Here is a 26,310-nt window from a genome sequence, read left to right as displayed (position 1 = left end):
AAAGCAGAAACTGGATTAGGTTAACTTTGGGAATTGAGTAACTTGGAACAGCTGGTGAGGAGTTCGGTGAGGATGTCTGGAGGTTAATAGGATTATCGAGGTAGAAGGGATTTGTCCCAGAAAGGGAATATGTGTGCAGTTTGTTTTTTAGATGGTTTGAACTTGTGCAAGTTTAAATTCTGATGGGAAAGAGATGCAAAAAGGGAGATATTGAAGATATAAGAGAAAGGACAAGAAGAAAGCAAGGTCCCTTGATTGTAACAGGAAGAAAAGAGAAACTGATGTATGGTTTTGGATGCCAGTAACTTTCTAGATCTTTTGGGTAGAATGTTGAGAAAGGTATCCATCTGATGGTTTTCATTGCTTTTTGACCTGGTAGATAAGGATGACTCCTGAGCTTTTGGCCTGGGTGGCTTTAGGAATGGTTGTATCATTTACCAAGATAGAGAATATGTGCTCCTCTCCCAGTTTTCAAACAAGGCTAGTTAATTATAGATGTGATTGCTTAAGAGCTGTTTTAATACCATGTCGAAAGAAGGGGATTTCATTGCACTGCCCTCTTTTTCATCTCTTTTTTGATCTATTAGTCTGTTGGGAAATAATGACTGTAAGCTAAAGTAGATTGTTAAACTTGTCAATGACAGATAAAATTGTGGCTTTAGGAAGTAAAACAACTCTCAATTATTCATATTGATGGCATATAGAGATAGGGTGAATAATTGAAAGAGAGAGAAACCAACTCTAAGTTTAACTTTTTGTTTTGTTTTGCTAGTAATATCTTGCAAGTCGTAAATAAATTTAATAAATAAATTTCACATCTTTCCCCTATCCTTGTCTACCTTTGATTAAAGTGCCAAAATATATTAATATTTCTTAAAGAGAGGAGGAGAAAGAACCCCCTGAATTGGAAAAGTTCATAAATTGATAATCATCTACTGAATATAATCAGTATTTAGATATATATTTTAATCTTCACGGTGATTTTATATACATAGCATGAGTGTCTTTATACAGAAAAATATTGCAATAATAATTTGCACACACACAGCATTTTTGCTCTAAAAATCTCTAAACAGAAGGTGTTCCAGATGGTGTCACTTTAATGTGTATTCTTTGTATACTTTAAAAATTGTTATTTTGGAAAATAAAGCTTTCTTGATTACACTTAAGGGTTTCTGGCCTACTATTTGGTGATATTATGGGGACTTAGACTCTGCTTTTCTTTTATGCCTTAGTCAGAATTTCTTTTTGTGAAAAAAATTATGTTTTTGAATGTCTATTATTAGTGAGTGTTCTGGACCATGAGGTCAGAAGGCATTTTCCTGGACAGTAGGTTATATATCCACTTTAACTGGAATGTTCAAAACATCCTTTTCTTAAAATGTGAAAACTGTTTCTGCACATTAGCCTGCACTTTTGCGTATGTTTTTCTGATGAATAAGCCATTCTGTTGACGATTTTCACTTTATATAGCTACATGCCCATTTGTCAAAGACACCTATTATTAAGCTTTTACTGAAAGGTTGTTGGTTATAATGAATACCTTATGAATAACTCAGATATGTTATCGGAAACAAAAGGCTGACATGTTTCTTTGTTTTTGGTTTAGTTTGTTTGTTTAGATTTCTTGGTTGACCTATAGTAAAGCATAATGCACTTGATGGCTCCCAAGCCTGACTGCATTCAGTTTTTAATGCAAATTCCTGACATAAAGAAGGTAACCCTGGAGAATAAACACTTCATCAATACATTCCACAATTATGGAACAGATTACTTTTCTCATTTTCAGAGATTAACACTCTGAGTTTTAGATTCTTATTTCATATCAATTTATTACATATGATGTTTTTTTCCCTCCTTGAATTGTATTTTGCAGCAGCTGATATGTTAGCAATACTCTGGAGGGTGAATTATCTTAAAGTGGTTTCTAAATTGTGCATGTAATTGCAAATTAAATAGTAGCCGATTGCCCACAATATCAGCTTGACTGCTTTTGTAACTTACTGAGGATTTAATTCCTACAGATAGTTTAATCTGAATGTTGCCAAGACAAACAAGAGATTCTATTCCCTCACCGCCCCCACAGGTTTTGCAAAAAGAAAGAAACTATTCAAATTTGTATTATAAAGTTATTTTTTTAAATAGAATTACAATAAAGGGAATGCATGACTATTTAACACAAGCTAGATTTTAAAGCATATATTATTTGCTTCAAAAGTTTCTTTTACTCGGTTTAAAGCACCTTCCATATACTAGATAAGGTTAATGAACAAGTAAATGTGGTAATATCTGAAAAGGTACCAAAGAATGAGAAGATTGCTGCTCAAGAAATGTGGGCATGGTAATAGTTTTTTTTTTTTTTTTTTTTTTTTTTTTAAGAGAAGTATATTTAACTAGATTTAGACTACGTAGGACTTTGGTAGGAAAAAATGAGGGGGCTAAGACACTAAGGTATTCTAAGTGGTGGAAACAGTAAGTTCAGAGGAATATGGCTAGGGAAGAATTTCAGTGCAAGTTGGCCTTGACCTTGAGCTCCTGAGGAGGAAGTGTGAACCAATAAACTCAGAAAGATAGGTTGATACCATCTTAGTATTATCAGCTAAACGTGATTAATAACTTGGCTTGTTCTGGAAAGGATTGCATGTTCTTTACAAGGATACAGAAGATGTGTTTTTTTTTAAGATACTTTAAAACTTAAAAAAATACTATTGTTAAAAGTGTGAATTTTGATTTATTCTGCAGCCAGTGGAACACCATTAAAAGTTTTAAGCAGACTTGAAACAAGGCTGTTTCTCCCATTCCTTTAGGTGATGCCTTATAGTGTGCAGAGATGAGATTGAAAAACTGGAGCTTTTGCTTTTCCTGGGGAATTAGATGCTTTGACACATTTTACTGAACTGTTGGCTTCAAAAGAAACAAGATATTTATAATAATGTTTCTTCCTGCATTGTTTTTGTGACAGTCTCTTTATCTGCAGATTTTCTTAGCAATTGTTTGCTTGCTTCTCACTAAACTTCTGTCCTTAATGCAGCAAACTCCTATTTGAAGGTTGGGGAAAAATACTGTATCTCCACAAATTAAAATGAGAGAGATTTATGGACGCAATGACTAAATAAAATTGCCAGACTCCCCTTTCTGTCTATGAGGAAATATGGAATGGAACATGCCCTCCCATTTCAAACAACCAGAAAACTGGGTGACATATATGAAACTATTTTCAAATGTTGGGACAATAAGCATTCCGCGATTGTGATTACGGAGAGAAGGGAAACAAACAAAGTAAGATTTAAGGTCAACTTGTCTTTTTTTTTTTTTTAACCTGTAGGCACTTTTCAGTCTACTCACTCTGCCCAGGAGTGGGCAGACCAAAACAGAATGTGGTGTTTTTGCTACATTAGAAGGGTAGAGAGGGAGGGGAGTTTAGGAAATCTGTAGTAGCTAAAATTTTCCAGAGATAGTATCAGAACAGAGGAACATATGAAAAAAAAAAAAAAAAAGTTTTGGAAATCCTCATAGAAGTTTCCTTCCACCTTTGGCTCAGTACTAATCTGGGTATTTGTAGGGTGAGGTTCCCAGAGGCTAGGCAGAAACCGCTCCCATGGTACTATGAATTGAACAACTCCCAGAACTTAGACCTGACAGTGGAGTATGTTCACATTCTGTCCAGCTAGGTTAGACCTCATTAAACACAAATGGCATTGGCAAAGACCTCAAAAAGGTAACACCACAGAATTAAGGTTAATAGGTTAAAGTTAGATTTATTTTTTACCTTATTACTAAGATTAAAAATAGATCTGCAAAGCATCAGGTTCTCCACAAGTAATTTAGTCGCCAGGTGTCAAACAGGCAAATGATACCAAAATAAACATCAACATTCTGTAAAAGAAGACTACAGTCCTGATACTCAGCACTCATAATGTCTAGTGTATGATTAAAATTGCTTGTGTTGCCAAAAAGCTGCAAATCAATTGATAGGAACAGACCCAGAAGTGAGAAAGATAATGGAATTAGCAAAGACTGTAGATAGTGATTATTGAATATTATAAATATATTCAGAGATGCAAAGGAAAACAAACATAATGAAGAAAAATGGGTAATTAAAAAAGAAGCAAATAGATTATCCTTCTAAAGCTGAAGGATACGCTATCTGAAAAGAAAATTTCACTGGATCAGCTTAATGCACGAGTAGGTTCTACGTAAAAAAAAGATTGATGACCTTGAAAGCATGACAGTAGAAACTATCAAAACTTAAGCACAGAGAGGAAAAAGACTAAATAAAATCAACAGAATCTCCATGACCAGTGGGGCAATATCAAGCAGTCTCATGTAAATGTACTTAGAATCCCAAAACTAGAGAAGGGAAAGAAGTTAAAAAATCTTTGTAGAATTATGGGCAAATATATGAATTTGATAAAAACTATGAGCCATGTATGTCCTACGACCAGCATACCTCAAGCATGATAGAGACGATCCAACCACATCAAGAGATACAACATAATTAAATTTCTGAAAACCATTGTCAGGAAAAAAAAATCAAGTGCTGAGAGGTCGAGAGGCTTCAAAAGAAAGTATAGGTGACAAAAATGAGGGTGTCTCATCAGAAACAGTGCAAGCCAGAAGACAATATATCGAAATATTTTCAAGTGTTTGGGGAAAAACAAAACAGCAGTTAAAAAAACCTGACAAAATTAGCAAACCAGCAGCTGTTAACCTAAATACTAAATTTAGCAAAAAAATATCTTTCAGAAATGACAACTATATAGTTTTTTGTTGTTGTTTGTTTTGTTTTTAAAGAGAGAGAATGTGAGTAAGGGAAGGGGGAGAGGGAGAGAGAGAATACTAAGCAGGTTCAATGCCCAGCATGGAGCCCAACATGGGGCTGGATCCCAGGATTGTGAGATCACGACCTGAGCTGAAATGGAGAGTTGGATGCTTAGCCACGCGGGCGCCCTAAAATAAACTAGTTTTGACCAAACAAAATGCTGATGTATTCTACAAGACTTAACTATTTTTATTAGAGTGTATATGTGTAAGATACCCTATTGTTCAGTCATATCTGTGTGGCACGTTTGCCTTTTAGTTGTGTTTCAAATTATTTATGTAAATGAATTTATTTTTTATACAGTTAAGTTTATTGATTTTATTTGTGAAGACAGTCTGGTTTTTAGCAGTAGACCAGGCTCATATGTGATAGTCTACACTTTGTGGCTTTTGTATTGCAGTTTTGAGAAAATTGTTTTTGTAAGTCCTGGGGCTTGGTTTATAGGTCTTACTGAACTGTCTTGATTCATTATAGGATGTAGGAATGTTTCTTTATATGACCTTGAAATGCCCTTTAAAATTTATGTTTGAGGAATGGACAATTAGAACTCTATTATAGAGTTCTTCAAAGTAACTTTTCAGATTTTCAAGATGTAAATGAAATATTCCTCTGGGATCCTAGAAATGTAAAAACATTGTTTGATATTAGTTGGGATTACAGAGTCGGCTAGGATTTGTGTTGAAAATGTCTTTTGATGCTTCATTCCATGTACACAGAGTTTAGCTAAGCATCACAGAGGAAAGTTGTTGAACTGATGCTATTAAATGTCACACATCTACTTCACGAGATGCTGTATTTTAGGATTCAGTCTTTGACAGGTTGACTTGGGAGCTAACTTGTCATTACTTGTTCTACCCCTCACTAGTTCACAAGGAGACAGCTAAACTTGTCATCATGGGATTTCTTCTGACTAGAAAGAAAATTTAAAGTTTGAAATGTGCACAGTTGATGGCAGAATTACACTGGTATAGAAGGAGGGTTGTTGCATTTTGGATTTCTTTCCTTGATTGCTGAAATAACTCACCCACAGCACTTGTTTGTTTATAAGCAAACAGTACCAAATATTTTGTAAATATTTTGAGTTTGATTATCAGTAAAAAAAAAAGTTAAATATGAATCAATGAAAGTTTAAAGTTCTCTCTTTACCTAAACTCTTTTTAAATTTTTTTTTTAACATTTATTCATTTTTGAAAGTGAGAGAGACAGAGCATGAGCGGGGGAGGGGCAGAGAGAGAGGGAGACACAGAATGCAAAACAGGCTCCAGACTCTGAGCTGTCAGCACAGGGCCCGACACAGGGCTCAAACTCACGGACCTCGAGATCATGACCTGAGCCGAAGTTGGACGCTCAACCGACTGAGCTACCCAGGTGCCCTGACCTAAACTCTTGAATTTAGCAAATCATAATTTCAATTGTCTACATAATGTATTGGCTTGATATTTCTCAGGGAATTTACCCAATTTATATAGTTTCAGTTAGACAAATACACCCAGGAATAGAATGCTATTGAGCTAAAGATGATGTAAGGTAAACGAAAAGGCTAATTAAATAAAGCATGTCAGCAATATAACAGCAAGTGTCTGGTTTCTTCAAAAAGAAAATTATAGAAATAGGAGGTCGTGGCTGCTGTGGTGCTGTGGAACATAGAAACAATAGACACAGATGTCAGGGAAGAAATAGTAGTTATAGCAAGTTCAGAAGATGTGAGAAGTGTGTATAAGGTACTGGTAACTTTATCTTCTTAGAGAAACATTTATAGAAAAGAAACTGGAGGAAAGAAAGGACTTTTATTTGCTTTTTAAATTAGGGCCAGTGAATTATCAGGAATGTAAAAGATGACCTCCCACCCCCAATAAAAGAAAAGAATAACCTAGTGTTTATGCACCTCATTTCTTTCTCTTTAGGTTGAGTCCAAAGGAGCCCCATCAGAGTTTGAAATCAAGATTAAATAGTTCTGCTCTGGTATAAATATACTTTTAAATACATCAGTGATTACTTTTAACTTGTGTTTCAATTCAAATTTTATATCTAGCAATAGGATTTTAAAACTATTATGTACCACTAAATGCTATGCACTATGCTAATGACCAGAAATCCACAATGCTTTCTTCCTTGCTTGCCTGTGCAAAGTTTGGATTCTAACAGCAAAAAACATTTACACACAGAACAGATAGTATAATAGAGGACAAATCAGCTATTCATAATTAGGAAGGGACACATGTACTAAGTATTGGGACATTAAGCATAGAGTGTCAGGGAGGGTTTCCTGGAGTACAGTCAAGGAGGATGGGAGTAGCCAGCCAAGAGCAGGAAATATTTATTGTAATAAGATATGAATTTTTAAAGTGTGTCTTTAGTGTAGGAGAATGGAAGAGTTGGAGGGGAAAATATAGGCCAGATATGAAGACCCCTTAGTCATGAAAATTCCAGAGCTGTAGAAGGGAAATGATGAGGAAATGATGCCATTGGCTTTGCATTTGTCAATTTATTTTAGATTTTTAAATTGAGGTGTAAATGATAGGTAATGTTAGTTTCAGGTATACACATAGTAATTCCAATTTTTATATATTGTGAAGTGATCACCACCTTCAGTCTACCATTTGTCACCTTCTAAGATTATTACATATCAGTATAGTCCCTGTGCTGTACATGGTATCCCCATGTCTCATTTACTTTAACTGAAAGTTCATACCTCTTACTTGTACTTAGTTTGTACCCTTCCGCTGTTTTGCCCATCCCTTCACCCTTCTCCCCTCTGGCAACCACCAGATTATGCATTGTATCATTATATCTAGGAGTCAGTTTCTGTTTTGTATTGTTTCTTAGATCCCCCATATAAGTGAAATCGTATGATATTTGTCTTTCTCTGACATGTTTCACTTAGCACAATACCATCTAGATCCACTCATGTTGTCACAAATTCTTTCTTATGGCTGAGTAATGTTTCATTGCATATATATACACCGCTTCTTTATCCATTCATCTGTTGATGGACACTTGGGTTGCTTCCATAACCTGGCTCTTCTAAACAATGCTGCAGTGAACATAGAGATGCATATGTCTGTTTGAATTAGTGTTTTCTTTCTTTGTTTTTTTTTTTTATTTTTGTCTTTCAGATAAATGCCCAGAAGTGAAATTGCTGGATTGTGTGGCATTTCTGTTTTTTATTTGTTGAGGAATCTTCATACTGTTTTCCATAGTGGCTGCACTGTTTTACATTCCTATCAGATGTACGTGAGGGTTCCTTTTTTTTTTTTTTGTATCCTCATCAGCACTTGCTATTTCTTCTCTTTCTTTGATACTTTCCATTCTGACACATGTGAGGTGGTATCTCATTGTGGTTTTGATTTGCATTTCCCTGATGATGAGTGATGTTGAACATCTTTTCATGCGTCTGTTGGCCATCTGACTAATTTCTTTGTAGAAATGTCTACTCATGGGGCGCCTGGGTGGCTCAGTCGGTTGAGTGTCCGACTTCGGCTCAGGTCGTGATCTCGTGCTTTGTGGGTTCGAGCCCCACGTCGGGCTCTGTGCTGACAGCTCAGAGCCTGGAGCCTGCTTCAGATTCTGTGTCTCCTTCTCTCTCTGCCCCTCCCATGCTCATGCTTTGTCTCTCTCTGTGTCTCAATAATAAACGTTAATTTTTTTTTTTTTTTTTTTTAAAGAAATGTCTATTCAGGTCCTCTGCCAGGTTTTTACTTGGATTGTTTGCATTTTTTTTTTTTTTCCTCCGCTTGAGTTGTGTGGATATTAACCCCTGTTGGTTATATAATTTGCAGGTTATCTTCATTTTCTTGATGGTTTCCTTTGCTGTACAAAAACTTTTTAGTTTGAAGTATTCCTGTTTATTTTTGCTTTTGTTGCATCTTGCCTGAGGAGACAGATCCAAAGAAATACTACTATGACCATTATCCAAGAGCTTACTTTTTTTCTTTTTGGTATTAGTTTTCTGCTTTCTGGTCTTAGATTTAATCCTTTAATCTATTTTGAGCTTTTTTTTGTGTTTTGTTTATAGCGTAAGAAAGTGATCCAGTGTCATTCTTCTGCATATAGTTTTCCCAATACCATTTATCAAAGAGCTCTGTTGCATGTTTTTGCCTTCTTTATTGAAGATTAAATAATTATATAAACATGGGTTTATTTCTGGACTCTATTCTGTTTCATTGATCCATGTGTATTTTTAATGCCTGTATCTTACTGTTTTGATTACTGTAGCTTTAGAATAGTTAGAATGTAAGGAGTGTGATACTTCTAGTTTTGTTCTTCTCAAGATTGCTTTTGCTATTCAAGGTCTTTTGGGGCCCATATAAATTTTAGGGTTATTTTTTCTAAATCTGTGAAAAATGCTTGTTGGTATTTTGATAAGGATTGCGTTAAATCTGTAGATTGCTTTGTATAGTATGAACATTTTAATAGTATTCTTTCAATCTTTGAGCATGGTATCTATTTCCATTTATTCATTTCATATTTGGTTTCTTTCATCAGTACTTAGAGTTTTAAAAATACAGGTCTTTCACTTACTTGCTTAAATTTATTCTTAGGTATTTTATTATTTTTGATGCAATTGTAAATGGTATTGTTTTCTTCATTTCTTTTTCTCATGGTTCATTATTAGTGTATAGAAATTTACAGATTTCTGTATATAAATTCCAGATCTCTCAATTTTACTAATTTATTCTATTTTTTTTTTTTTTTTTTTGGTGGAGTCTTTAGGGTTTTCTGTCCATAGTATCATGTCATCTATAAATGGTGACAGTTTTACTTCTTTCTTTGATTTAGATGCCTTTTATTTCTTTTTCTCATCTGATTGCTATGGCAATGGCTTCTAATACTATTTTGAATAAAAGCGGTGACAGAATTCTTGTTCCTTATATTAGAGGAAAAGGTTTTTATCTTTTCACCATTGAGTATGATGCTAGCTTGGGTTTGTTAAATATAGCCTTTATATTGAGGTATGTTTCCTCTAAACTGACTTTGTTCAGAGTTTTTATCTTTAATGTATGTTGAATTTTGTCAATTGCTTTTTTCTGCATTTATAGAGATGATTGTTATTTTTTGTATTCTTCCATTTGTTAATGTGTCTCACATTGATTGATTTGCAGATATCAAACTGTCCTTGCATACCTGGAATAAATCCTATTTGATCATGGTGAATGATCCTTTTAATTATATTTAAATTCAATTTTATAATATTTTGTTGAGGATTTTTGCATCAGTGTTCATCATCAAAGTTGATAACGATATTCTGGCCTTGTGGAATGAATTGGAAGTATTCCTCTTAATTTTTTTTTTTCTTTTTTGGAAAGGAATTGCAAAGGATATGTACAAACTCTTTTTTTTTAAATGTTTGGTAGAATTCACCTGTGAAGCCATTTGGTCTTGGACTTCTGTTTGTTGGGAGTTTTTTTGATTACTGAGGTTAAGTTTTGTTACTACTAATGGGTCTGTTCAAATTTTCTGTTTCTTCTTTAGTCTTGGAGATTGTACATTTCTGGGAATTTATCCATTTTTCTAGGTTTTCCAATTTGTTGGCATATCATTTTGCGTAGTAGTCTCTTATAAGCCTTTGTATTTCTATGTTATCTGTTGTAACTTCTCTTTCATTTCTGATTGTATTTATTTGAGTCCTCCTGCTTTTTTTTTTCTTGATGAGTCTGGCTAAAGGTTTATTAATGTTTATCTTTTCAAAGAACTGACTCTTAGTTTTATTGATTTTTTTGTCTTTTTAGTTTTTATATCATTTATTTCCATTCTGATCTTTATAATTTCCTTCTTTCTACTAATATTGGGCTTTGTTTATTCTCATGTTTCTAGTTCCTTTAGGTGTAAAGTTAGATTGCTTACTTGAGATTTTTTCTTATTTCTTGAGGTAGGCCTATATTGCTAGAAACTACCCTCTTATAACTGCTTTTGGTGCAAGTTACAGATTTTTTACTGTTCTGTTTATATTTTTATTTGTCTCCATGTATTTTTTTAGTTTCCTCTTTGATTTCATCATTAACTCTGGTTGTTTAGTAGCATGTTGTTTAGCCTCTGTGTGTTGTTTAGCCACTTTTCATGTTGTAATTGATTTCTAGTTTTATACCACTGTGGTTGGAAAATATGTCTGAAATGATTTGTCTTCTTAAATTTATTGAGACTTGTTTTATAGCCTAACGTGATCTGTTCGAAGAATGTCCCATGTGCACTTGAAAAGAATATTTATTCTATTTTTGAGTGGAATGTCCTGTATATATTTATTTTTTTATTATTTATATTTTAGTTAATATACAGTTCAGTATTGATTTCAGAAGTAGAATTCAGTGATTCAACAATTCCATACAATAGCCAGTGCTCATCACAAGTACTCTTCTTAATGCTCATGTGTATATCTGTTAAGTACATCTTCTGTAATATGTTGTGGAAGGCCTATGTATCTTATTGATCTTATGTCTGGATGATCTATCCATTGATATATGTGGGAGTGTTAAAGTCCCTTACTATTATTTATAACTGTCAATGTATTACTGTCAATTTATTACTGTCAGTTTCTCCTTTATGTCTTAATATTTGCTTTTTACACTTAGATGTCCATATGTAGGTGCACAGATCTTTAAAAGTGTTACATCCTTTTGTTGAATTGATACTATTATCATTATGTAATGTTTTTTCTCTATCCCCTATTACATTTTTTGTTTGTTTTAAGGTCTGTTTTGACTAATGTAAGTATTGCTACTCCAGCTTTCTTTTTATTTCCATTTGAATGGAATGTCTTTTTCCATCCCTTCACTTTGTGTGTCTTTAGATCTGAAGTGAGTCTCTTATAGGCAACATATCTATAGGTCTTTTTAATAATCCACTAACTGTCCCTCTTTGTCTTTTGATGGGAATATTTAGTTCTTTTACATTTGAAGTAATTATTGATAGATATGTACCTAATGCCATTTTGTTGATTGTTTCCTGGTTTTTTTTGTTGTTGTTTTGTGGGTTTTTGTAGTTTTTCTGTGTTCCTTCTCTTTTGCTCTCTTCCCTTATGATGAGATGACATTCCTTACTGTTCAGTTTGTATTCCTTTTTCCTTAATTTTTGTACATCTGTTACAGATATTTAGTTTGTGGTTTCCTTGAGGTTCATATAGAATATCTTTAGTGTATAGTAGTTTGTTTTAAGTTAATAGTCATTTAAGTTCAAGGATGTTCTAAAAGCACTGCATTTTAACTGCCCCCTCCTGATACATTTTATGTTTTTGACATCACATTTTGCACGTTATTATTTTGTGTATCCTTTGACTAAGTGTGTAGTCCTAGATAATTTTACTACTTTTGTCCTTTAACCTACATTCAACAACCTACATAGATACGTTCTAGCTATGTGGGTCATTGATCTACTTTATTCTGTGTTTACCATTACCATTGATATTTTTTTCTTTCATAGTGTTTAGTATCTAGTTATGGCCTTTTCTTTTTATTTAAAGAAGCCCCTATAGCATTTCTTATAAGGCTGGTTTGGTTTTGATGAACTCCTTTAGGCTTTTGCTTATCTGGGAAACTTATCTCTCCTTTAATTCAGAATGATAATATTGCTGGGTGTAGAGTATTCTGGTTGTATTTTTTTTTTTTTTCCTTTCAGCACTTTGAATGTATCATATTCCTTCATGACTTCCTTATGTAAAATTTCTGTTATAAAATTAGCTGATGGGGTGCCTGGGTAGCTCAGTTGATTGTCTGACTTGATTTTGGCTCAGGTCATGATGCCAGGGTTGTGGGATCCAGCCCCGCATTGGGCTCTGAGCTGAACATGGAGCCATGGAACCTGCTTATGATTCTCTCTCTCTCCCCCTCTGTCCCCCTCTGTCCCCCTCTGTCCCCCTCTGTCCCCCTCTGTCCCCCTCTCTCCCCCTCTCTCCCCCTCTCTCCCCCTCTCCCCCCTCCCCCCCTCCCCCTCCTCCTCCCTCCCTCTTTCTCTCCTCATCCCCCTCTGCTCCCCAGCTCATGCTTGCTCTCTCTCAAATAAAAACATAAATTAAAAAAATAAATAAAATCAGCTGATAGTCTTGAGGGAGATTCCCATGGCATGTAAATAGTTGTTTTTCTCTTGCTGCTTTTAAGATCCTCTCTTTAATTCTTGACACTAGTTATAATGTATCTTGCCATGGGTCTCTTTGAGTTCATGTTATTTTGGAATTTCTGTTCCTGGCCTTGGATGTCTTTTTCCTTTACCAGGTTGGGAAAGTTTTCAGGCATTATTTCTTCAAATAGGTTTCCTGTCCCTTTGGCTCTTTTTTTTTTTTTTTCCCCTTCCTCTGGGACCCCTTTGATTCAAGTGATCGTGTACTTGATGTTGTCCCAGTGGTCCCTTAAGCTCTGCTCATTTTCAAATTACTTTTTCTTTTTGCTGTTCTGATTGCATGATTTTCATTCCCTGGTCTTCCACTCTCCTGCATTGATCCATTCTTCTGCATCATTTAGTGTGTTGATTCCTTCTAGTACTTTTTATCTCACTTATTATTCAGCTCTGATCTTTTTTTTTTTTATATTTTCCATCTCTTCATTGAAGTTCTAACTGTGTTCATTCAGTCTTCCTTTGATTTTTAGTGAACATCTTTATGAGCATCACTTTGAGTCCTCCAGGTCCAGTGTCATTCAAAGCCATTGTTTCCTTGTTTATTTTCTGTTTAGATTATCTGTCAGTTGTTGTAAGTGAGGTATTAAAGTCCCTATTATTGTTATATTACTGTCACTTCCTTTATGTTAGTTATTGTTTTATATATTTGGGTACTTCCACATTGGGGGCACAAATATTTACAATTGTTAGATCTTCTTGTTGGATTGTCCCCTTTATTATGATGTAGTGCCCCTCTTTATCTCTTGTTACAGTCTTTGTTTTAAAGTCTAGTTTGTCCAGTGTAAGTAAATATTGCTACTCCAGCTTTCTTTTGACATCTGTTTGTGTGATAAATGTTTCTCCATCCCTTTACTTTCCATATGCTGGTGTCTTTAAGTCCAAAGTGAGTCTCTTGTAGGCAGTATAATGATGGTTGTTTTTTTTTTTTTTTTTTTTAATCTGTTCTGATACCCTATGTCTTTGGATTGGAGGGTTTAGTCCATTTACACTGAAGGTGATTATTGATGGAAATGTATTTATTTCCATTGTATTACCTGTTTTGTTGTGGTTTCTGGAGATTTTCCCAGATCCTTTCCTGTCTTTGTCACTTTTGGTCTTTGCTTTCCACTCAAAGAGCCCCTTTTAATATGGCGTGCAAAAAGCTGGTTTAGCGATGTGACCACTACTTTGAACTCTTTATCTGGTGGACTGCTTATCTCTCTTTCATTTAGTTCTTTTTCTGAGATTTTGCTTTGTTCTTTTGTTAGGAACATATTCCTTTGTCTCCTTATTTTGCCTAACTTCCTGTGTCTGTGTATTAGATGGATCAGTTACACCTCCCAGTCTTGAGGGAGATTAGTTTTGCATATTAGATTGTCCTGGAAGCCCTGAGGAGTGAGTATTAGAGACACGGAGAAGTAGGAAAGGAAACTTATTAGGAAGCATTTTAGTGACCTTAAGAAGCATTGTAAAAACTTGAAATCAGACAATGTCAGAATGAAGAGAAGGCAGAGTAAATATATCCAGGAATGGAAATCAACAGAATTCATGTGGCAGTAATGTGGTTTGGGTGGAGGCAGAACCAATCTAAAATTAATTAATCCCATATTTCTAGTGGGATAAGTGGAGGATTATAGTACTAGTCTGATATGAGGAAAGAAAAAGGTTCAAGATAATTGTGACATAGTAAGATGAGGGTGTCCAAAAATTAATATTAATTAGTATTATTGTTTACTTAGTTATTAATATTACATTCGCTGAGTCTTGAGGTAGGTACTATTATTATCCTCATTTTGTCACTAATGAAACTGAGGCCCAAAGAAGGTTGATAACTTGCCCAAGGTCACAAAGGAAGTAAGTGCAGAGTGAAAATTTGAGGTTGGGTAGTGATTACATTTTCTACTCTCTTGACTACTTCATGCTGTTTTCAGTCACATGGAGATATGATCTGTGAGATAAAGTTATAATCTGTTGATAGGGATTTGGGAGTTACTGTCTCTAAGCGAGGGGTGAAACCATTGGCCTGAATGATGAGTCTCTGCAGAGTCCTTAGAGTTCTTGTGAGTGCACTGAGGTTCAAAAGAGGAAATGAGCTTGTGTAGAAATTGAGTAACCAGAAAGATAGGAAAATCTGGAAAGAATTATATTATAAAAAACAAAATGTATTTTTTTTTTCTTTTTTAAGAAGTGAAATCATTGACAGTCCTAAAATCTTAAAAAAAGTAGCCATAAAATCTAGTCACCCATGATGCTTGCCAGAGTAGTTTCAATCCACTTATTCAGAAACAAAATAAAGCGGGTCAGAAAATGAAGGGAGGTGAGACCATGAATTGAGAGAACTTTCCTGCACTTCATGGAGAGATGTCACTGTACAGATAAAAGAGATCAAATGGAAGCTAATGGTAGATGGAGAGTTTCTTCTGATGGATGAGGCAAGATCACATTTATATGGATTTAAAGATACTCTGTCTAGAAGTCAAAATTTTAGAAAAAAATTATAATTTGAAATGCTTTTAAACTTTACAGAACATTATACATCCATGGGCATACCAAGTTGGATTTCACAGTCTGGCATACTGCAATTGAAAAAGCAGCAGGTACAGATGGTAATGCATTACAAGATCAGCAGCTCAGCAAAAATGACGTTCCCATTATTGTGAACAGCTGTATAGCATTTGTTACACAGTATGGTAAGTATTGAAAAGTTTTTATTCAACCCCCAGAACTCATGGTATCATTCTTAGAGTTTTTTAAGCGGTTCCGCCACTGGACTGCATTAGAGCTCTTTATATTTGAAAGTACATCAGTGAAAAATAAAAACATCACCATTCAGCCGAATGCCATTCCTTCTCCCAGTAAAATTTAAATTACACAATGTACTTTTACCATTTTCTTCTTTTACATGCGTAAAAAATTTAAATGCCATATTGAAAGAATCTATATTATAAAATGTATATTAAAAATAGACTGAAGACTTTATTTTTCAGAGGTTACAAGGGTTGCTGTAAAGTCTAAGGGAATGCAGTGGGTCGCCTAAACATGTTTTTGGAAGTGGTAAACTGTGGGAAAATATGTGAAAGATTTTTTTGTTGCTGTTGACAAGCATTCAAAGTATGTATATGTATTTATTTCATTCAACGTGCTATTAGTCACATGTTTATATTAAGAATCATGGTTATTCTAATAGTTTTGACTTGATCTTAACAGAGTTTTATGAATAGTTTGCAAGTGAAAAACAATTGGTTGACATACACATGGGCTAACTTCATTTTAAAATAATATGCTATGATAGTAAAGTATTCCTTGATTCTTCATGTTTATTTTCAAATATGAATTCCTCAGGTTCCTTCTTTGTTACATATTTCATCAATACTCTAAAAGGTAGAAGATTGTGAACTATATTTTAAATATAAAAATGTTTTCTACCTTTTAATCTGTAGGTAAGTGCCATTGATTTAGATTACAAGTTTGGAAAAGAGTAAAATGATTGATCTTGTATTTGGGAAGGTAATTAACTTTTTTTTTTGTTCTCTTAATATTAGAAGTGTCCTTGGGTGTTTTTAATTTGAAAAGAAGGTGTAATCAGTGACAGAGCTGCAGTAAAACATTGTGTTATTAGTTTGTTACTTATTTATTGTCTGTTGTGTGCCAGCCATTGATCTTGGTACTGGAAGTACAGCAGTGGGAGTAAAAAGTTAAAGACAAAGCCATGAATCATAGGTTTCAGTAATGAGAACTGACAACAAACTGCTATGAGTAAAATGTTAGAAATAACAAAGGCTATGAAGAAAATAATTTTTAGAAATTAAATTTATAATACGTGTATATTAATCTATCTTCTTCTGGAGAGAGTGCCATTTTAAGTATTTTGCTTATTTCATATATAATTCAAGTATCATTAATCAGATTCACTGTGTTTGAATTACATATCTTTGAATTATATACCTACTGTAAATATGTATGCAGTCACATTATGTGGCTGTTACTCTATGAAATCCCTTCCTGTGATACTGTGTCCGTATTTTCCTTATCAGTGGTAGTCATCTGTTTATTTGAAAATGGGGGAGGAAGAAGGTTATCATCTTCATTCGTTAGTCATTCAGTATTAGCACACTTGAATTTCATTGGTATAAATGAATTGCACACGTACTATGTTTTAGCAAGAGCAAAACCTCATTGGGAATTTTCACATCATGTTAGTTTCATAATGGCATAAGGTCTTTCTTAAGCTGTGAAATGATTAAAATAATTCTAGCTCCAGTGTATCCAATTTAAGGTTTCTCTTGGGAAATCAGAAGTTTCTTTGTGGTGTTTCTTTGAATTTAAAACCATTAAGCATTAGATTGTTTTCAACTAAATTTTATACATTAAAACTACTTTGTAACTCTGGCACAAGGTACATTAACTTGCATATAAAAGTAATAAAGCTGATGAAAGACTGTGTTTTGTTTTGTTTTTAATGAGCAGAATATGGGGGAAACCCTGATGTTACCAGCATGTATAGTAGGGAAGATATGACACACACTTGGAAAATGCCCAGTGATTAATAGAATGAAGATGGTTGACTCAAAGACTTTACAAGTCACGATTATTTTGAACTTCCTGACCTTTGTATTAAAATCTGAAGGCCAGTTTTTTTGTGTTCATGGTGTCAAGATTTTGAACAGAACCGGTTCACAGTCAAATTTTTAGAGTTTAATTTTTTTAATGAGTTTTAGTAGTTCTTGGGAATTATTTTAATTTATGTAAACAAAATTATGTGTGCAGTTAATATATTTGAGTACTAGCTTTTAGAAATTCATTCAACAAGGGATATAACTTAAGGTCAAAAACTTAGTCACAGGTTTTTGTTTTTGTAGATGTTGCTTATTCTTACATTAAATGATCATTTATTGAATGCTTCCTAAGTTCTAGTCATGGTAGAGTTACTGTACACAGAGAGTAAGACATGAACCTTACCCTCTAGCTTTTTACAGATTTGTGAATCAAAGACGTTTAAACAACTAGGCAGTTGTATCTCAAGTATACAAAATTCTGTGGTAGAGAGCTTCAGGAGTTGGTATAAGGAGAGCTTCATGGGTGAGATGTGCTTACCATAAGTCTTAACAGAAAATAGGAGCTAGTTAGGACAAGAAGGGAATCGGGATTCTATGAGGAGGATCAGTGTATGCTCATGTATGGAGTCATGAGAGAAGTTTTCTATTGAGGGAAGCGCCAGAGCTTAGCATGAGAAGAACAGTAGATGAGAGGCAGGAGGGTTAAGCCTATTCATGTAGAGTCTTAAATATTATAATAAATCCTCAAACTTGTCCTCTAGGCAGTGAGAGGGCAGTATCCAGATTTTTAAGCATGTTGGTGACACCAACAGACCTGTATCTCAGATCAAGCTATTATCAGTGTTGAGATGGACTGGAGGGCTACACAAGAATAGGGGCAGGAAGTTGTGACAATGTAGTGAGGAACTGAGTGCAAAAAAATAACAGGACATGGGATAGAAAGAAGGGGACAGTTTGAGAGCAAGGCTATGATGAAAAATATATGTGGCTTTTTAATATTGTAAGCGAAAAAGAAAAATTCTGACTTATAAAGGACTGAGGAGAAGGAAGTGCCATGTATTGAGATACCAGAGACAAGATAAAGACCATAGTGAGATTAACAGGTGAAGTAGTGAATGGGGCAGGAGACTTAATTCCTCAGATTATTTTGATTTATTCATGAAAATGGTGTGTGTTGCAGGTATATTTATAAAGTATCTGTATATAAAGTGTATGTGTGTGTGTTTGAAATCCTAGAAATGAAAACCTGGGTGAAAATGTATATGTGGTAGTTAAACTGATGAAGTTGGGTGGGTTCATCCACAGATTTTTGTAGGGGAGTAGAAAAGAGAAGAGAATTGAGGCTGGATTTATGGAATCCTTAGTAAATACTAGATGGTAGAATAAATAGAGGACTGGACCAGTAGTCATAGAGGAATGGGGGGAAAGTTAGGAGATTATAATGTCATGAACGCTCTCCTTCATGACATTAAAAGAATTTTAGCAGGGATTCATATGGAGTGTCATACACTGCAGGGGATTCTCATTAGATAAAAACAGAAAAGCACCTAAAAAATAGGATGTCGTTGATATTCTTGATGAAGGTGGTCCCAACAGATGCACAGAAGCAAGATTATGGTTGAAGGATGAACAGGGGCATGAGATGATAGGAAGAATAAATACAGGAAAGTCAGCTGGGGTTTGGAAGGAAGAGAGATCCAGAGACCTGGGAGGGGCAAGGGAGCACTTTAAAATTTTGTTTGTATCATCATCATTATCCTCACTCCTCTCCGCTCCTCATCCTCTTATTTTATATGGGACACCTGGTGAATCAGTAACTTTGAAAAGGAGATGATTCAATTCCTCATCCAGAAGAAGGTGAAAGTGGGAACAGACAGAAATTAATATACAAATATGAGTGCAAAGGGCTAAGAAAATTTATACTAGAGCGCCTCACTTTTATCAGTGAAACTGGGGACAGGCTTGAATTCTGGGAGATAAAGTAAAGATTGGACACCTGTGGTAAAAGAACATTTGAAGATACCATGAAGGGGGAAGGGCTGGACAGAGGCTTGTTAAAAGCTTGCTAAAAGCTGAGAAGTTTGTTCATCATTTTAAGTACTTAAATTAGGGGGTGGGGGACCTTTTTCCCCTCATGCATGTTTATATCAACTCTTGGATAATGACTTTGTCTGGCTCAATGTCCCAACACAAAAGTCTATATTTCTAAGCCATAAAAGTAGATTTTGATTTTAGACTTCATATATGTAACTTTTTTTTTTTTAAACCAAAGGTTTAGGATGCAAATATATCTATCAAAAGAATGGTGATCCTTTGCATATAAGCGAACTCCTGGAGAGTTTCAAAAAGGATGCAAGGAGCTTTAAATTGAGGGCTGGAAAACATCAGCTTGAAGATGTGACAGGCGTGTTGAAAAATTTTCTCTCCGACATTGATGATGCACTTCTTACTAAGGAGCTCTATCCATATTGGATCTCTGCTTTAGGTAATACATATAATATGGACATAATAAATGCTTGCCTTCTAAACTGATAATTATATTTTTGAAATCTTTGCTAATCTGCAAATTTAATTGAAAGGAACAGTGTACCTAAGGGCTTAGAACAGATATTGTGTAGATATCCATAGTTGTTTATATCTACCTCAAAAGAAATTTATAGTAATAATTGCTAAGTAGTATGTTAAAGTAATTCTTAGTTTGCAGATTTCTTAGTGTTTGCTTTGCTTTAACTTTGAAAGTGTTAGGGTTAAGTCCGTGTATGCTATTAATTTCTCATTAAGATTAAAATGAACGGTTTAATATAAGATTGGTTTTATATGATTTCCCTATATGGCTCTTTGGCTTCCCTTTATTATTCATTCTATCTCTGTAGGGTACATAACAATAGTTTTTAAACTCTTTCTTCATTTCCCCCTCAATAAACTAGAAAAAAAGAAGAAAAGCCTTTGCTATACTGTAAGAACCTATTTAAGAAATGACTCTAGAAAAGTAGTTTATTAAATCACTTGTTGGGTCAAATTGATTCAGTAAAACCTACATTTACATCTATTAATTCAAAATAACTCCTTTTACAAAAACATTACAACAATGAAGGCTTTTAAATGTAAACATTACCTTTCATCCCATCTTTCTAATAGAACTATTTTCATTTTTACATCTTATTTTGTAGTCTTTGTCCCCCATACCTATAATTTATATATAATCCTTTATATTAAACCACAAACATTTCATGTATATCTACAATACTTTTAAAATTATTTTTGATCATTTTTTTCAATTAAAAAAATTAAAAATTATCATTGAATTTTTGACCATAATTTACTAATATATTTCTACTGTACATTTAATGCGTTTCAAGATTTTTTGGGAAAGTGACCTTTGAATTTGACTATATGATATGCCTCTGTTGAGAAATAGACTTTTTCAGTGAAAGTATTTGTTTAATCTCACACATAAATATGATATATTAAGGGATTAATGTTGAAGTGATGTCATAAAACATCCACAGTTTGAAAAATTCTCCCAAGAATGACCCTTATTAGTGTCAGCAAGAAGGGAGTTGTACTGTTGCTAAAATAAAGCTTTTCCTAATTTAACTACCAATTCAGAAGACTTTTATTTGCCTCCTGGTATTTCTCAAATCAATAGGTTCAACTCTAATCACAAAGAGAATTGATTGCCTAATTATCTGAGATATAAAATATGGAATTAGATAATGTATCACTTTAAGCCCAATTACTTTGCCACTCTCATTTTTATTTCATGATTTATTATAATTTTATAACTATGAAGTTATTTATAGCATCTCTAGTTTATAAGGACTAACAATTTGTCTTTATTGTAAAATCGGTTATCAAAAATTTGAGGCAAGTATACTTTTGCTCAGTTGTCAAGTTCTAAGACAAAGATGTCTTTACTATTGTCAGTCTACCAGGAGTAGGTAGTTGGTAAATAGTAGCAAGTGTCAAAGAGCAATGTGTTCACCTTTTACTTGGATGAGAATTCTTTGAGAATTTACTTGGAGAAGGTTTTAGATGCTAGGTCAAATAGCCTTAAAGTCATTTGCTTTCAGATCTAACATAGCTCACCCTAACTTGTCAGAGGTGCTCTATGTTGGATCTGAGAAGGATAAACCGGAACTCTTTGGATGACCTCATAGAAGAGCTCTCTTGGGTCCTGTGCACTGAGGCAAAGAATGCCTTACAGTGTCATACCACCTATTTATATGATCGATGATCTGTTCTTCTAAGAACACATTAAGTTGTCTGAAGTCTGCGGCTAGCTGACTAGTTCATTGTATTTTCTATATGACCTGAAATCTATCTTAAGTTTTACTTTCAAATTGCTTAAGCTTTATTTTGAAAATATCATCTATTTTATCCTTATAAGATTTGTGAAGATATGCTGTACTAGCATGACTTCTTGTTATAAAGGTAGTAATATTAATAACATCTTATTAAATTAATACCATTATAGTTAGAAACTGGATGACAAGAGGGTGTTTGGATTGTACTAGAGATGATAGATAATTCTTCATTCACTTCCAGTGTAGTCTTTGAATATAATTTTGGTGTTTTCCCCTCTCGCTTTTAGTCATCTATTAGCAGAGTTAAGTCAATATGATCATGTTTACCTCTAGAGGTCTTATAGGTAGGCTACAGCAGTACAAAGGAGCTATGGTTACAGTTTTGATTAGGAGTGTACTTCAAAAATGTGCCACAGAGTTTCTTACCTCCCCAGGGATCCTAATGCCCTTTGCAAGTGACCGTGTACTCTTGAAAAATCATTAATGTGCTGCTGGCTTTCTGTGAATACAATAGGTTGGGCTGAACAGAAAATGAAAAAGTCTTGTTTCCACAGGTAGTTGGGAATTGTGAGGGAATATATACGTGCAATCCCCTTGAGTTACAAAGTCACCACAAGTTATTTATTTGAAGAATGGCCTTTTATTTCCCCTGTAAGCTAGCAGGTTAGAGCAAACCACTGCTGCATGTCTTCTAGAGTTCTAGAACTTTGGGGGTTCCTGGATCTAGTTTCTCTAAGTATTTGACTTCTGGGGTTAGGAGAGTGGAACATAATTGCTTCTCATCCTCCTGTGTATAACTAACCAAGTTCTGTCAATGACAGTGACAGAGGGACCATCCTTCTCTAAGTCTGTGTCATAGTTATCAGGGCCTGCACATGACTTCCTCCATTGCCCCCTTACCTTTTCCAATGACTTGGAGATGCTAGGGCTGGTCAAAGGCCCCTATATATGGATCTGCAGGGTAACACAGTTCATAGCTCCAAGATGGTTCATTAGTTTTGGTAAGATTTTTATGATTTCACAAGGGAAAAGAATCAGAAATGTCATTTGCAAATAACAGACTGAAATCTTCCCATAGCCAAAGTTAAAAGACTTTCAGTTTATCTCTCAATTTGTACTCGAATTTGAGTTATCAATTGAATATGTTCCTATTAGATGAAGTTCAGTAGTTCATAAAGTAGAGGATAAAGTGCAACCTTGGGTTTTGAGAGTGCTTCATTTTTAATTAGAAAGCATAAGAACTCTGTCTTCCTACCATGGAATGTCTGTGTAAATGCCTTTCCAGAGTTATAGAAGCCTGAATATTTATTCTATTAAAACTTGATTAGATCACTTAGTGAGCTACAGTAATGAATATTGGTTTAAAATACTGTTAAAAGGCAAATTTGTGTTACAGACTATTAGTTTTGGCCTAAAATTGTTTGTTTTTAACCTCTAGATACTCAAGATGACAAGGAAAGAATTAAAAAGTATGGGGCATTTATACGTTCTCTTCCAGGGGTCAACCGAGCAACGTTGGCAGCTGTAATTGAACATCTTTACAGGTGGGTGGTTTCATGAGCTTTTCCAGACATTTTAGACTTGGCACTCTATAAGTCATTATTTCTTAAATTTAAAGTACTATGGCTAACTTTCTATATGTGACTGAATTATCCATCATACCTTAAAAATGGCTTCAATCCACTGAAAAACTGCTAGAACCAATGACATGAATTCAGTAAGATAGCAGGATCCAAAATTAACATACAGAAATCTGTTGCATTTTTATAGATTAATAATGAAGTAGCAGAAATAAATTAAGAAAACAGTCTCCTTTACAATTGCATTAAAAATAACAAAATACTTAGGAATAAACTTAACCAGTGAAGTGGAAGACTTGTACTCAAAAAACTATAAAACGCTGATGAAAGAAACTAAAGATGACACAAATAAATGGAAAGGTATACCATGCACAAAGATTGGAAGAATTAAATTGTTAGCAGTCTACAATTTTAATACAATCCATATCAAAATACCAACATAAGTTTTTAAAGAATTAGAACAAATAATCCTAAAATGTGTATGGACCTACAAAAGATCCCAAATAGCCAAAGCAGTCTTGAGAAAGAGCAACAAAGCTGGAGGTACCCCAATCCCAGATCTTAAGATATACCACAAATCTGTAGTGATAGAAACCTTGTGGTCCTGGCACAAAAATAGACACAGAGATCAATCAATGGGAGAGAATATAGAGTTCAGAAATAAACTCACACTTACATGGTTACTTAATCTGCAATAAAGGAGGAAAGAATACAATGAGGAAAAGAAAGCCGTCTCTTTAAGTGGGACTGGAAAAACTTGAGAGCCACATGCGAAAGAGTGGAACTAGACCACTTTCCAGCACCAGATACAAAAACAAAAACAAAGAAAACCAAAAAACTGAAGAATGGATTAAATACCTAAACGTGAGACCTGAAACAGTAAAAATCCCAGAAGAAGACATAGACAGTAATTTCTTTGACATTGGATTTAGAAACCTCTTTCTGGATCTGTCTCCTCAGGCAGAGGAAACAAAAGCAAAAATAAACTATTAGGGCTGCACCAAAATAAAATGATTTTGCAGAGCAGAGGAAACCATCAATAAAACAAGGCAGTTTGCTGAATGGTGGAAGATATTTGCAAATCATATATCTGATAAGGGGTTTATATTCAAAGTATATAAAGAACTTATAGACGTCAACAATAGAGAAACAAATAATCTGATTAAAAATGGGCAGAGAACCTGAATAGACATTTCTCCAAAGACACACATATGGCCAACAGACACATAAAAAGATGCTCAATATCACTCATCATCAGGAAAATATAAGTCAAAACTATAATGAGATATCACCTTCTGCCAGCCAGAATGGCTAGTGTCCAAAAGACAGAAAATAACAAGTGTTGGCAAGGATGTGGAGAAAAGGGAACCCTCCTGCTCTATTCATGGGAATATAAACTAGTGTAGCCACTGTGGAAGGAGTATGGATGTTCCTCAGAACATTAAAAATAGAACTACCATATAATTTAGTAATTCCACTACTAGGTATTTACCCAAGGAAAATAAAAGCAATAATTCTAAAAGATATATGCACCCCTGTGTTTATTGCAGCATTATTTACAATAGCCTAGTTATAGAAGCAACATTAAGTGTCCATCAACAGATGGATGGATAAAGAAGTAGTAGTGTGTACACACACACACACACACACACACACACACACACACAGGACTATTACTCAGCCATAAAAAAGAATGAGGTTTTTGTCATTTTTAACAACATGGATAGACCTAGAGGATATTATACCAAGTGTAATAAGTCAGACTGAGAAAGACAAATACCATATGATTTCACTTATATATGAAATTTAAGAAAAACATGAATAAAGAAGGAAAAAAGGAGACAAAAAAGCAGTTTCTTAAATACAGAGAAGAACTAGGGGTTGCCAGAAAGGAGGTGGGTGATGAGTGGAAGGGGGGAAGAAAATGGTTTTAAAATAAAATCCCCAGCAAACTATCACTTGAATGTTTCTTTCTGTAATTAAGACCCATTTCAGATAAATAGCATACTGGAAAATTTCTTAAATGAATTAGAAACAATCATGTACAGCATCCCCAAGTGAATCCAGTATATAAGCACAAAGTTTAAAACTCATTTAAGAGGAAAGCTAGAGAAGAGAAGAAAGTACAAAGACCAGAATTCTCTAGCAGGAATCTGTCTGTGAGCACAGTATTTTCTCATGATGAACTCTTCATAAACTTTTATTTCTCCCTTATCAATTTGTGTCTAACCTAATTCTAATACTTTAGCATCATACTGTTGAACATATGAGAAAATTTTAGAAGTCTAAAATATTTTCTGCATCAGGGTATATAGTTTCCTTCATTTGGGAGGATAGGAAGAATATAGTAGTAGCTTGAGAAATAAGATCTCTGAAGGAGGAGGAATGTTTGAAAATAACCCTTTCGGTTAAAATGAAAGGTGTGTTGGTTGGTTGGTTTTGCTGTTAGAACTACTACAAGAACTTTAATAAGTGTAAATATGGCTTAGGGAGTATAGCATTGTCACCTCCTGCATAGATGCAGTACACCGAATTTTTATGTAGCTGAATATTCTACTGAAACTATCTTATTTGCAGTCTGAGAAATTCTTATGAGACATTGGGACAGATTCTTCTTCAGAAATTTTAGGGGCGCCTGGGTGGCTCAGTCGGTTAAGTGTCCAACTCTTGGTTTCGGCTCAGGTCATGATCGCAAGGTGCGTAAGATCTAGCCCTGCATCAGGCTCCGTGCTGACGGCTTGGAGCCTGCTTAGGATTCTCTCCCTCCCTCTCTCTTTGCCCCTGTCCCACTCATGTTCATGTGCGTACACACTCTCTCTCTCTTTCTCTCTCAAAATAAATAAATAAACTTCAGAAAAATTTAATATATGACCGGACTGCTACAGTTTATTAAGTTAATATTTTGAACATTGAGTTACACATAATTGTTCTTAAGATTTTTTATTCAGATTTGAGTTTGAGAT

General features: G+C 34.4%; 1 protein-coding gene across 2 annotated transcripts in view; it reads left to right on the top strand.

Moving 5' to 3' along the window:
• Window positions 1-26,310, top strand: part of ARAP2 (ArfGAP with RhoGAP domain, ankyrin repeat and PH domain 2) — a 188,477-nt gene that overhangs the window by 105,026 nt on the left and 57,141 nt on the right. For both annotated transcript variants that reach the window (XM_078446218.2, XM_078446219.2), the window contains exons 20-22: window positions 15,431-15,594; window positions 19,733-19,945; window positions 23,206-23,311. In XM_078446218.2, the coding sequence (XP_078302344.1) occupies window positions 15,431-15,594; window positions 19,733-19,945; window positions 23,206-23,311 (483 nt within the window). The remainder of the gene's footprint in view (window positions 1-15,430; window positions 15,595-19,732; window positions 19,946-23,205; window positions 23,312-26,310) is intronic.

Source organism: Panthera onca, chromosome B1, assembly GCF_046562875.1.
Source record: "Panthera onca isolate mPanOnc1 chromosome B1, mPanOnc1 haplotype 2, whole genome shotgun sequence".
Taxonomy (NCBI): Eukaryota; Metazoa; Chordata; class Mammalia; order Carnivora; family Felidae; genus Panthera; species Panthera onca.
Note: the sequence above shows the minus strand (reverse complement) of the source record. Positions and strands in the feature narration are given on the sequence as shown.